The 13,198-nt window shown below is 37.4% G+C and overlaps 1 protein-coding gene across 1 annotated transcript; it reads right to left on the reverse strand.

Annotated features, from left to right (window-relative positions):
- Window positions 1–3,709: 3,709 nt before the first annotated feature.
- Window positions 3,710–5,658, reverse strand: LOC116145475 (pentatricopeptide repeat-containing protein At3g29230-like). The gene is given in 1 exon segment (XM_031430932.1): window positions 3,710–5,658. A coding segment is annotated over 1 exon segment (1,818 nt). The 5' UTR covers window positions 5,647–5,658; the 3' UTR covers window positions 3,710–3,828.
- Window positions 5,659–13,198: the final 7,540 nt, after the last annotated feature.

The following is a 13,198-nucleotide window of genomic DNA, read 5'->3' on the forward strand; positions in this document are numbered from 1 at the left end:
GGGCCGTACAATTTTTCTTCTTCTTATGCCACTCAATTACGGTGGCGTGTATGTGGAATTTCTTCTTAACACTCATGGTTCCCCATCACATCAACTATCCTTTACTTTTCTTTTAACACTCTTTAATCCTTTAAGTTTATTTTCCTTTCTCTTTATCTTAGGGGTGTTATTTTTCTTCTTTCTTTCTTTATTCTTATTCTTTATTCTTATTCTTTCTTAAATTTCTACACATACCCAATTATATGCATATGGATGGCTCATGCTTAAAATTTCTATATTGTACTTATGAAATGCACAAATGCAATGTTGCATCAAAGATAGTCATTCTGCATAGTCTTATTCAAGAAGGCATTAACTTGAGGATACATATCGATTGCTACGATTTTTGTCTCATTTTAAAGTTAGAGACAGGGCTATAACTTTTATGTTTGGTCTCAATCCAGTCAGATGCCAAAAATCACTCAGAAAGTCACGGTTGTGACAGGGTAGTTTTCACTTAGGCATTTCATCAAACATTGTGTGCATAAACAAACCCTAATTCATTTATCATTATATTATTTCTCAAACCATCCAAAATGAGAGAAAAACTCTCTTGTAACATCACATACAGAAATGGCAACACACTCCAAAAAATTTCTCCAATTCTTCCAATTTCAAACCCATCATCAAATCATCACATATACTTCTCATATTCAAATATATCCAACAAAAGAATTATTCATCATCAATCTCATCTCAATTTCTCAATAATCACAACATATGCATATTTAAATAAATCTCTACTCACTTGATTCTAATTTTAGCTTGAGTTGGATTTTGAGTGGAATTTACTTACCTTATGCTTGAGTGTCTTCCTAAGCTCTCTACTCTGTTGACTTCAAATCTCTCTAACCCTAAGCCTAAACTTCATAAGAACTCAACTTTTACACTAAAACATGAATAAAGTGCATGAATCCTTACCTTTTGATGCCTTGAATCAAAACCCTATGAAAATCTACTCAAAAGCCTCCAATTCCTGGAAAAGTGAATGAAAATTTGAGAGAAAAATGAGAGGATGTGGGGGGTGGTATGAACGAAATAAGGTTTTCAACCCTTAACATTTTAGTTTATAACTCATTTCCCATTTTGCCCTTACGCTTTCTAAGAAATTTCATCTTTGTCCCTTAGTCAATTACCAAAATGCCTTCACTTTTATTGAATTCTCTATGATTTTCTATCTCTTTTCACTCCCCATAAAATCAACTAGTTTTGAGTGAAAATATTATTTTACCCTTAATGCAAGTTTAAGGCATTTTCTTCATATTCTCTTAAAATAATTCTAACAAAATTTAACTAAGGGCTATACAACATAATTTAAATCATGTACCTCAATGTTGGGGTGTTACACATCAGTAGAGACTTGTCGATGCTCACCTGAAATATGTCCTAACCCACATGTGTGCTCACGGGTATATGTGTTAACAATAAATTTTTTGGACTCTGCCAACCTTCTACAATAAACCCACCGCTTGCACTTTCAGGCACGGCATGCAATCATTACTACTGATTAATTAGACTTTTTGGTGATGAACTCAAAATTACCTCTCACGACAACAAGTTTTAACTTCCTCACCCTTTCCTCCTTGCTGTTAAATAAATAAACTACGCGCAAGTCCAATTCATTAGTAAAAACGTGAGCTGATTTACTACTACCCGCAATTGCCGCCTCTAAACCTGTATAAACGACCCAAGTGTTCTCTTCCTCACAAACGACACCTTCTGTATAATCTGTATTTATAGGAATCTCAACATCTGCGGGAACATGTATGGGGTCCTCCGCGTCCACATTTTCATTCTGCCTCACACAACCAACCTCTTCTATAGTGTCCTCCTCACCACCCAAATCATCGCCTACTAGGGGTGGGTAGGTCTGAGTCTCGCCCAAAATCAAAGGAACCGAAATCAGAATCAGGCGATTCCTTTGATTTGGAACTGGAACTATAACAGTCGGTTCCAGTTCCAGTTCTAGTTCCAAGTACCCTGGAAAATATCAATTGCCCCCTATTTTTTTAAAATGACAAATAAACCCTTATAAAATTATAATTGCACCCCTAACAATTAAGTACAAAACATTAAATAATATATTTGTTTATATTTACGTGATGTTTGATGCTTGATTATAAATATTTAATTGTTTGTTTTCACTGATAATAAACATTTAAAAGCTATTATTTAATGTAAATGTCTTAATGTATATTAAATTTCTTAATCAAGTAATAAGTGAAACTTAAATATTAATAATAATATTTTGAAAAAGTGATCTTTTAATGAAAATTAATAAGACTTTTGATAGTAAGATAAAAAAAAACCAAAATTTTCTTATATATTTATATGATATGCAAAATATCAAAAAAAACCTCATATGCAAAATATCAAAAAAAAAACCTATTCTTTAATATTATATCAATTTAGTCCCATTTTCGATTCCTTTGATTTGGAACCAGAACTGGAACCGCACAATATCAGTTCCAATTTTTTTAAATTGGAACCTACCCTATTACGACTGGTTCCGGGTAAGAACCGAAACCGACACCCAGGTACCCATCGGTTTCGGTTCTACCCTAAAATTTTGCCCACCCCCACCGCCTACTGTTGATTTTTCAACAAAGAAATCAATACCCTCGTAGTTAAAATTAAAACCAGCATTCTCTCCACCCATATCACCGCTTACTTTTGAATCAACTTCCAAAGCTTTATCCACAACCGAGACCGTTAAAATTGGCCTCGAACCATTATCGCCCACATCTAGTATAAATAACTTCACATCTTTTTCAGACATTAATACAACAGGGGGTACCTTAAAATTTGCAGGAACTCTGCTTAAAACATACTTCATAACTATATCATCAAGTGAGCAACTCAACCCACCTCTTCTAATGATTTCATCAATCAACTCATCAAAACTAACTTTTGTACGCACAACAATTACTTTAACTTGTTTGCTCTTCCCAATCCACTTCCAACAACTTTCTTTGTCCACCCACTCACCAAAATATTCAACCCCCAAAACCACTTGTCTCATGTCTAATAATAGTCAAGTCACCTATAATGCATGAAAACAAAAATTATTTACCGATATATTAAGGGTTGACAGATTTTAAAAAGCATCTCCAAAGTCGCTTAAGCGATACATCACATTGTTTAAGCGACTTTGGGGATATATTATAATTTTTAAAAGACTACACAATACTTCATTAATCCTAATTAACCACTGATCATGTTTAATTAATCTTAATCAATAATAAGGCTATTTACTTAACACTTTAAAACTACATAACCTTTTAATTAAATTTAAACTTGATTTGGTCTTCTAATAAAATGCCCCCCACAAACCCACGACAGAAACTAAAGTATTACTTTCATAATCTTTCCAATTCCAAGAGCGGGAATATTAATTTTCATAAATAAAAAAAATTAAAACATTTAAATTTCATAAGTTACCACATTTAGGCTATTTTTTTCTCATTTAAAAAGAAAGGAAAAAAGAAAAAAAGCCATGAAAACAAAAGAATAGTGGGGAGAAGAGAAGAGAAGAGAGTGCACATTTGTCTCTTGATTTTTCTGCATATATTTTTCAACTGCCTACCACCATTTCTCCACCTTAACCCACGCCTCTCCGTGGCCTCTCTAAAAATTCTGCGCCACCTAACCCCTTTCCGTTTTCTCTATTTCTTACCGCCAATCAACTTCTTTCAACTCTTCATTTATTCTTTCTTCTTATCTTCGCTTTCTTTCTTGTTTTGCTCTGTTCTTTTTCCATTCCATCAGTGGAGGCCAAGCTTCTAGGTCCTAAATCACCCCCTCACCAACGTCTACTGGTACCTTTGGGACATACCTGGCCTCATTAAGATCTTGGCCCAATGTGTCAATCATCTCATATATCTTTTCCGATTTAGGGTGCAATCTATCGTATACTGTAAATTCATGGACCTCGTTGTCCACTTCAATAGAACTAGCCCCCGATGGCTTTTGAATTCCAGTGCTTCTCATAAGTAGCCTTACACTAGCAACGTTGTCCCAGTCTCCTGCTGCTTCATAAATGTTTGACAACATAGAGTAATTACCAGGATCCGATGGTTCCAATTTAACCAGGTGATCAAGTGCCTCCCGAGCAAGTTCTAAAGCATTATGCATTCGGCACGCTCCCAAAAGGGTACCCCAAATAACGGCATTCGGTTCAAATGGCATGCTGTGCACAAGTCTAAAAGCCTCCTTAAGATGTCCACCCCGGCCCAAAAGGTCAATCATGCAACCATAATGCTTAACTCGAGGAAGAATCCCATAATCTCTTTCCATTGAATAGAAATACTGTACACCCTCGTCAATGAAGCCTGCATGTGTACAAGCACATAAGACACCAATGAAAGTAATTTTATTAGGCTTAAACCCTTCTTGTTTCATCGTTGAGAAAAGCTCCAGTGCTTTCTCACCATGACCATGCATCGCAAATCCTTGTAGCATAGCATTCCAAGACCCCACATCTTTCTTTGGTGTCACATTAAAGACGCTCACAGCCTTGTCCAAGCTACCACACTTTGCATACATATCAATTAAGGCATTGGACACATTCGTACTACATTTAAACCTATTCCTCTCAATAGAAGTATGAACTTTCGTCCCCAAACTAAGCAAACCTGACTCAGCGCAAGCAGCCAATATTCTAATAACAGTCCAAGCACCCGGCTTCAATCCAACCTCCTCCCTTTCATCATACAATCTCATTGCCTCCTTCGTCATCCCCTTTTCAGCGAACCCAGATATTAATATAGTCCAAGGAATCAACTTCTTAACTGGCATCCTATCGAACAACAATTTTGCCATCTCCATATCTCCAGCTTTACTATACCCCCAAATCATCGTCGACCACGAAACAACATCTCTCGCTGGAATTTTTTCAAACAATTCAAATGCCAAGTTCATTTATCCAGCCTTTGCATACCCCTCTAACATCGTATTCCAAGTAATCCTATCTCTCTCAGGCATTTCATCAAACAGCCTTTGAGCTTCAGTCAACTCCCCACTTTTCACCAACCCATAAATCGTTTAATTCCACGTCACGATATCTTTCTCACCCAGAACCATAAACAACTTCTTAGCTGCAATAACACCAACCACACCACACTTTGAGTAACTATCAATTAACGCATTAATCACAGGAATAACACTCAAAAACCCACATTTCTCTATCAGGGTATGTATCATTTGTACAACTTTTAACCCATTTTGCCCACCACACGCCTTTAAAATAAAGGGGTACGTATAATTATCAGCAAAAACACCATCCTTTTGCATTTCAAAGAAGACCCTAAAAGCGTGAACATTCTTAGAGTTTTGCACACAAGCGCTTATCAAAGTATTGTACAAATGAACATTAGGGTCTTGAACATAATTAAAAACCTTAATAGCCAACCCCAATTGGCGGCAAAGGGACAAAGAAGAAACCAGTTTCGTTGCGATATACAAGTCATTGTGGAGGTCCTGCTTGATGATTTGTGCGTAAAGTTGTTTAATGTGGTTAAGGTTGGCGCGTTTATGAAGGATTTGAAGCTTTTCTTCCAAGAGTCCCCGTGTGGAGATCAAAGTCGCAGCTCGAATTGGGACATACATTCGGCCTTAGCGGTGTAAGGTGGCATTGAAGAAGCGATTTTTCGTCGTGTAATGAAGAATTGGAGATGGGTTTGAGTGAATTTTGACTCAAGGATTTGAAAGTCCTAACCTTTGGTGTGCGCTTAAACCATGAGTTGCCTGTGGTTTCGCTGCTTGGGCTTGCCCACAAGAGAACATATAATTATAGTGTAATATTTACAAGAAAAATTCTTTCATATATTTAACTATTAATCTTCTTTATAATACGAATTGAGGATCTCAAAAAGATTCAAAACTTGAGTAATGACAGAAACCAGAGGAAATTTAACTCGCCAGACCTCCCAAGTTTGCATTTAGAAAAATAACTCAAAAAAAATTTTGCAATTTTTTTTAAGTTAGAAAAACTGACGTGACACACTTAGGATTCATTAAACATGTAAAATGGGTTAAACTGAAAAGATTTAAACATATATGGGTAATATTATAATTAATGGAAGTTTGTTTAAATTTTAAAAATAAAAAACGACCCCCTCCCTTCAAAATTGCTTAACTGAACAATATACTCCAAAGAGACTGACGAAACACCTTCAATTTCTCTACAATTTCCAACGATAAAAATTCTCTATTTCCAGCCAATATTTGATCCTAAAGATTCGTTACACAAAATCATGGTTGATATTCACAAGGAGGAGGAAAACCCAACCCCATTCCAAATCATAGACTACGGCGGCGGCAACTATTCAAAGGTTATCGAAAAAGATGCTCTAGTGGATCATCCGATGAGTCAAGGTGGTCCCGAGGCAGAGGAGCCAATGGCGGCACAAGAATAAAGAGAAGAATCGAAAAATAGTTTTGAAGAGGAGGGCGCCAACGAGAATTCAGGCGAGGAGGAGGACACCGGTGAAGAAATGGTACTTTTTTACTGGTGATTTTGAATTTGATGAATAATTTGATTGGTTTGTGCGAATTTGGGGGATATGTAGTTGGTTTTATTGTTATGGTGGTTGTGCCGTTTTGTCGAGCAAATGGCAGTCATTGGGAGAGTCGCTTTGTTTGGGTTCTAGAGGATGAGGGAAGGCAATGGAGGTTGTTTGTAGGAGGTTGGAGGGCTGGGGATGGCAGAAGATGGCGGAATAGGGGGGCTGGAGGGCTGCCTTGCAATACAAAAGATGGCGGAATAGGGGGGCTGGAGGGCTGCCTTGCAATATCTGTCATCCTCAGCCATCTCCAGTCATGGAACCTGCCACAACAGCCTTTGTAGAGCTTGCATTGGCTTCCCCAGTCCTCTCGAAGCCAAAAACACCCACTCCCTGATGCCCTCGAAGCCCATATCCCCAAAATTGACAGCCTATTAGTTGTTTTGGTTTCTTTTTTTGTTGTTGTTTAGTTTATATCAATTATGTAGATTTTTCTAAGTGTAAATTATAAAGACTATAGGTTGGAAGTTGTAAGCGATAAGGTACCGTACTTCCCAATAAGGGTGACAGTTAGGTCAAGTTGGCAAGTTTTTATAAGAATAATGGAGATTTTAGAGGAACAAAAGAAGGGTATGGACCAATTCAAAAATAGTTGTTTCGGTCATTTTACAGACATCAGAGAAAATTGGAAAAAGACGTTATGGGGGCAAAGAGTGTATTATATGTTGCTGCACTTAGTTAAAAGCCAAAAAAAAAAAAAAAAAAAAAGGGAAATGTGGTTGGTGGTGGATGGGAAGCCACTATGTTTTGGGATGATGGAATATGCCCTGATGACAAGCTTAAGATGTGAGGCATTTCTAGATGCGGAAGAGCAAGAGCGAATTACGAAGAGTAGAGCAACCAATAACTTGGCTACAAAGGTTTTGGGAGGGAAGGCATCGATTACAGGACTCTATTTAGAGGAGAGGTTGGGAGAAGATGGGTATACCTCTTCAAAAATTTCAAGATGTGCCTGGTATGGTTCGTGCATTCGATCATAATGGCTTCTGACTCAACAAAAGTTGTTAATATGGATTGGGTGAAGTTTGCAAGCAACATGAACTTCTTTAATGCTCATCCGTAGGGACGGGTATCATTTCAGCCTACCATTGACTCTCTGCGTGGAAAAGACATGGCGATAAAGCATCGCCAAGCTGTTAAGAAGGATAAACCGAGCACGTACAATTTATTTGGCTTCCCATGGGCAATGCAGGTAAATATTAATAGCTTTTTGTTATTTTTTTTTGTATTATATGTGTTTTAATTATGATATGGGCTGTTTTTTTACAATGTAGGCTTGGATGTATGAGGTCGTCCCTGTCCTGGCTAAGACAAGGAACGAAAGAAGACTTCGGATGAGCGACCGCAATTTCATAGGATGTTGCAGTGGCATATCGAGAAGTATACCCATTGGGATTACGACAAAATAGAAATGGAAATTTAAGCGGCTCCGATAAGATTAAAGGATTAATCTTTTGAATATGCACTTACTTTTAAATGTGGCTTAAATTTGATTGATTTTTTTTCTTATTGCAGGGAGTCCGTCCCTTCCTCACCCCTACAATGGTGAAGCGGGAGAGGAGTATGTTACATCGTTCAGAGCACTGAATGATGTAGCAGATGAAGGGATAGACTACCTAATACGAGACCTAGAAGGGTAGCGCATGTGAGTGGAGCTATAGGGCCACTGCTTGAGAATGTTGTTGAGGCCAAGGATAATAAAGCTCCAATCAATGGGAAGGAGGAGGAGGAGGAGGAGGATGAAGAGGTTTGTACGCCTCCACCCAATTGGCAAACTAGTATAACAAATACTGCTTTGTTGAGACATCGAGGTCGGGAGAATAAGGTGGTTGACCTCATAAACGGTCTGTTTGAGAGTTTTACAATAGCCATTTATGAGAGGTTTGAGAAGATGGAAGAGCGGATGAAAAAGGTGGTGGAGAAAGTTGGTAGGGTGGAGGAGGAAGTTGGTGGGGTATTGAGAGTGGTTGAAGTGCAACCTGAACATAAAAGAGAGAGTCGAAAGAGTAAGCACGTAAAATCTCCTTACACAGTAGTAACGTATGGAAAGAAAAGGAAAATGAGGAAGTCCGTGAAAGTGGAGAAGCAAAAATGGAGGAGGGTAAGGAAGAAGGTTGAGGAAGTGGGGAAGCGAAAAATGAAGGAGGGTGAGGCAAGACGCGAAGGAAGTGGGGAAGTGAAAATGGAGGAGGATGAGGTGGGACATGAAGGAAGCGAGGAAGTGAAAATAGAGGAGGGTGAGAAGGAAGGCAGAGAAAGTAGGGAACTGAAAACGAAGGAGTTAAAGGTCAATTTGTATAGGCCAATAGATGAGGAAAAGAAAAAACTCTTTTATGCCTATTACAATGATTCTGGAAGTGATAGGTGTGTGAAGTGCAAGATTGAGGATTATCCCAGGAGTGGTTTGAAAAGATATTGACAATGGGCAGGTGGCTTGACGACTCAGTGAGTTGTTTTCTCTTATTTTTGCTTATGTTTTCCATGAGATATTGTATACTTATCATGTTGTTTTAATTTGATGCAACACATTGATGAGGTATTGGCACTTATGAGGCTACGACAGAGCAATAATGGTGATATTTTGTATCCACACTATGCTATCACTGATGTGGCCTTTGGCGAAAGGCTAGTAACTAAATATGACACTTTAAAGGAAAAGACCAATGGTGGAGGTGCAACAAGGGGAGGCAAACAAAAAAGATTGGTCGCAGATAACTTTGATGGTGTCCTTGATGATTTTCGGTTTGATGAGAAGATGATGCAGTATGTACGTGAGAAAAGACCCAAATATGGCAACAGTTGGGCAAACATTAAAAAAGTATACTGCATCATGAACATCAAGGATATGCATTGGATAACCATCGTTTAGGTACTAGATGAGGGTTTGCTGTAGATCCTTGATTGCAACCCGAGTATTTGTTGAGAGAGACAACTGGAGACAAAGTTGCAACCGCTGTGTATATTGTTCTCGTGGCCATTACGTGACAACAGGATGTTTCAACACTTGGGTGATGAACTACTGACGAGAAAGTGGCCACTCAAACGCCTTCTCGTCTCAATAAATGACTCGAGGTAAATTTTGTATAAAACTTACATAATATAATTGTTCTATAAGCTGATTCTAATGCTAATGTATTCCTCCCATTATAATGCTGATTGCGGGGCATATGCACTAAAATTTATTGAGTTCGACATGACCAACATCCTAATGGACAAGTTGAATGATGAAACAATGAGTAACTTTCTGGAGCAGTTGGCTATTGAGTGCTTCCATAGGCATATGGATCCTTTTTTACTGACCAGAACCCAATCTAAGTTATTGTTGATGTTGTCATCAAAAGGTATGGAAGTTGGACTTAGAGTTTTGTAGTTTATGTGAAATGCATTTCTTATTGGGTTGTCTTGAATAATTGAATTGTCTTGAATTGGATCAGCTTATGTTGTTAGGCGTCAGGCTGTTAATACTTAGGTTTTGGTGTTATGTATACTTTGTGGCCAAGGCCAAGGCTGAATAATGTTAGAAAAGGTGTTGTAGAAGAAGACGAACAAGCTAATGTTGTTGTTGTTAATGCTGAAGTTGTGCTGGATAATTATGCAGAATGGGGAAGTGATTGAAGAGAGTGATGAAGAGGGAGAATGGAGGCTACCGGCACTGCTTTTATTTTGGGTGTATATAGGACATTTATTTGTTGTATATAATGTTGTAATTTAATGTAATTGACACATTTTAGATTTGTACAAAAGCAATTCGGTATTTCTTTCTCTCTTTTAAGTTTGAGTTCGAGTTTGTTTAGTATTCTTGTTAAAGGGCATTAATGTGTTGATGCAATTAGGTTGTCAAATTCAGGAGAAAAGATGAAATTAATATGTGTTGGTGATTTTAGTTTTTCAAAATTCAAGAGAAAAGCTGGAAAAAATAAGTGTTGCCCGTGATTGCTTAAGCGATTATATATATTGCTTAAGTGGTAAAGGGTTTTCTATATAGGATCGCGTAAGTGAGACCATAAATCGTTTAAGCCATCGTGCACCTAGGATGATCTTGATTCTGCCTTGGACTTGAAGGCTAAAAGTGAAGAATTGCTTAAGTGAGATCGTAAATCACTTAAGCGATTGTACATATGGGATAATCTTGATTCTACCTTGGACTTGATCACTTAAGCGACCAAGGCTAAAAGTGAAGAATCGCTGACCCTAAATCGCTTAAGCGATCGTTTATCTAGGATGATTTTGATTCTGTCTTGGACTTGATCGCTTAAGCGACCAAGGCTAAACGTGAAGAATCACTTAAACGATAAATAAATCGCTTAAGCGATCGTGCATCTAGGATGATCTTGATTTTGCCTTCGACTTGATTGCTTAAGCAATCGTAAACCGCTTAAGTAACCAAGGCTAAATGTGAAGAATCGCTTAAGTGATACATAAATCGCTTAAGTGATCATGCATCTAAGATCCTGATTTTGCCTTGCACTTGATCGCTTAAGCAATCCTGAATCGCTTAAGCGACCAAGGCTAAAAGTGAAGAATCGCTTAAGTGATCTTGATTCTGCGTTGGACTTGATCGCATAAACGACCAAGTGTAAAAGTGAATAATAGCTTAAACGAGACCTTAAATCGCTTAAGTGATTGTGCACCTAGGGTGACTTGATTCTACCTTGGACTTGATCGCTTAAGTGGTCATGCATCACTTAAGCGACCCAGGGTAAAAGTGGAAAGTCGCTTAAGTGATCTTAATTATGGCTTGTACGTGATCGCTTAAGCAACTGCAGCTGAATATACTGAATCGCTTAAGTGATACATGAAATCGCTTAAGCGATCCAGTATATTCGGATGATCTTTATACTGCCTTTGAAAAGATCGCTTAAGCAATAACATACATCACTTAAGCGACCAAGGCTAAATATACAGGATCGCTTAAGCGAAACCATACATCGCTTAAGCGATCAAGGCTAATTTACTTTGGTACTTTAAAAACATTAAAATTTACATTATATAGAATCATTCTGTACTTTAATATTTCTTTTCCATGTTTATCTACACATATAAAAAAATTAGTTTAATTAAAATATAATTTAAAAAAAAATCAATTAAGTGATATAAATAATCAAATTAGTTGATACAAGACGGATAATAGTCCACTGAACTAATCGTACTGTCAAAATTCAAGCTTATTTCAATCTATTCCCCCCACATCGTACAAGATTTGACTACATTTTGTTCAATAAAAAGAGCACAATAATCATTCTCAAATACAACATTCATATTTGTGAAATGAGGTACGTTTCCACTAACGTGTCACACTAGTGCGCTATTACATTCATCCCTATATCATACGGTTGTAAACTTAATATGTGTTGATGGAATTACGTTGCAAATAATCTTTCTTAATTGGCCTTAATATGCGTTAATAACCGATATTGCTTAACATTAATGTTAATAATCATGTGATGTTGTGAATGTCCAAAGTTCACATTAACGTCACTTAATATGGGGTTGACAACCTATTCCCAAAAAAAAAAAAAAAAAAAAGGAATTGCTTAAGTGATCTAGTGTTTATAAGCCTTCGTCACTTAAACGATAATATAAATCGCTTAAGCGATCTTATGAAAGGCATAATAAAGATCATCCGAATATACTGGATCGCTTAAGCGATTTCAAGTCAAGATCATCCGAATATACTAGATCGCTTAAGCGATTTCAAGTCAAGATCATCCGAATATATTGGATCGCTTAAGCGATTTCAGGTCTCGCTTAAGCGATCTAGTATATTTAGCCTTAGTCACTTAAGCGATGAATAGTCGCTTGCCAGAATCAAAATCACTTAAGCGATTCTTCACTTTTACCTTTGGTTGCTTAAGCAATCAAGTCCAAGGCAGAATGAATTCACCTCAAGTGCACGATCTCTTAAGTGATTTAAGGTTTCGCTAAGTGATTCTTCACTTTTACACTTGGTCGCTTAAGCGATTTATGATTGCTTAAGCAATTTATGATCGCTTAAGCAATCAAGTTCAAGATAGAATCAAGATCATCTCAGATGTACGATCGCTTAAGCGACTTTTAGCCTTGGTCGCTTAAGCGATTTATGATCCTTTAAGCAATCAAGTCCAAGGCAGAATCAAGATCATCCCAGATGTACGATCGCTTAAGCAATTTATGTATCGCTTAAGCGATTCTTCACGTTTAGCCTTGGTCGCTTAAGTGATTTAGGATCGCTTAAGCGATCAAGTCCAAGGCAGAATCAAGATCATCCCAGATGCACGATCGCTTAAGCGATTCTTCACTTTTGGCCTTGGTTGCTTAAGCAATTTAGGATCGCTTAAGCGATCAAGTCCAAGAAAAAATCAAAATCATCCCAGATGTATGATCGCTTAAGCGACCTTGATCGCTTAAGCAATATATATAGTCGCTTAAGCAATCATGGGCAACACTTATTTTTTCTAGCTTTTCTCCTTAATTTTGACAAACTAAAATCACCAACACATATTAATTTCATCTTTTCTCCTGAATTTGGCAACCTAATTGCATCAACACATTAATGTCATTTAATAAAATTACTAAACAAACTCAAACTCAAAAGAGGAAAAGAAATACTCAATTGC

The sequence above is a fragment of the Pistacia vera genome, unplaced genomic scaffold (assembly GCF_008641045.1).
Source record: "Pistacia vera cultivar Batoury unplaced genomic scaffold, PisVer_v2 Contig461, whole genome shotgun sequence".
In the NCBI taxonomy this organism is placed as follows: Eukaryota; Viridiplantae; Streptophyta; class Magnoliopsida; order Sapindales; family Anacardiaceae; genus Pistacia; species Pistacia vera.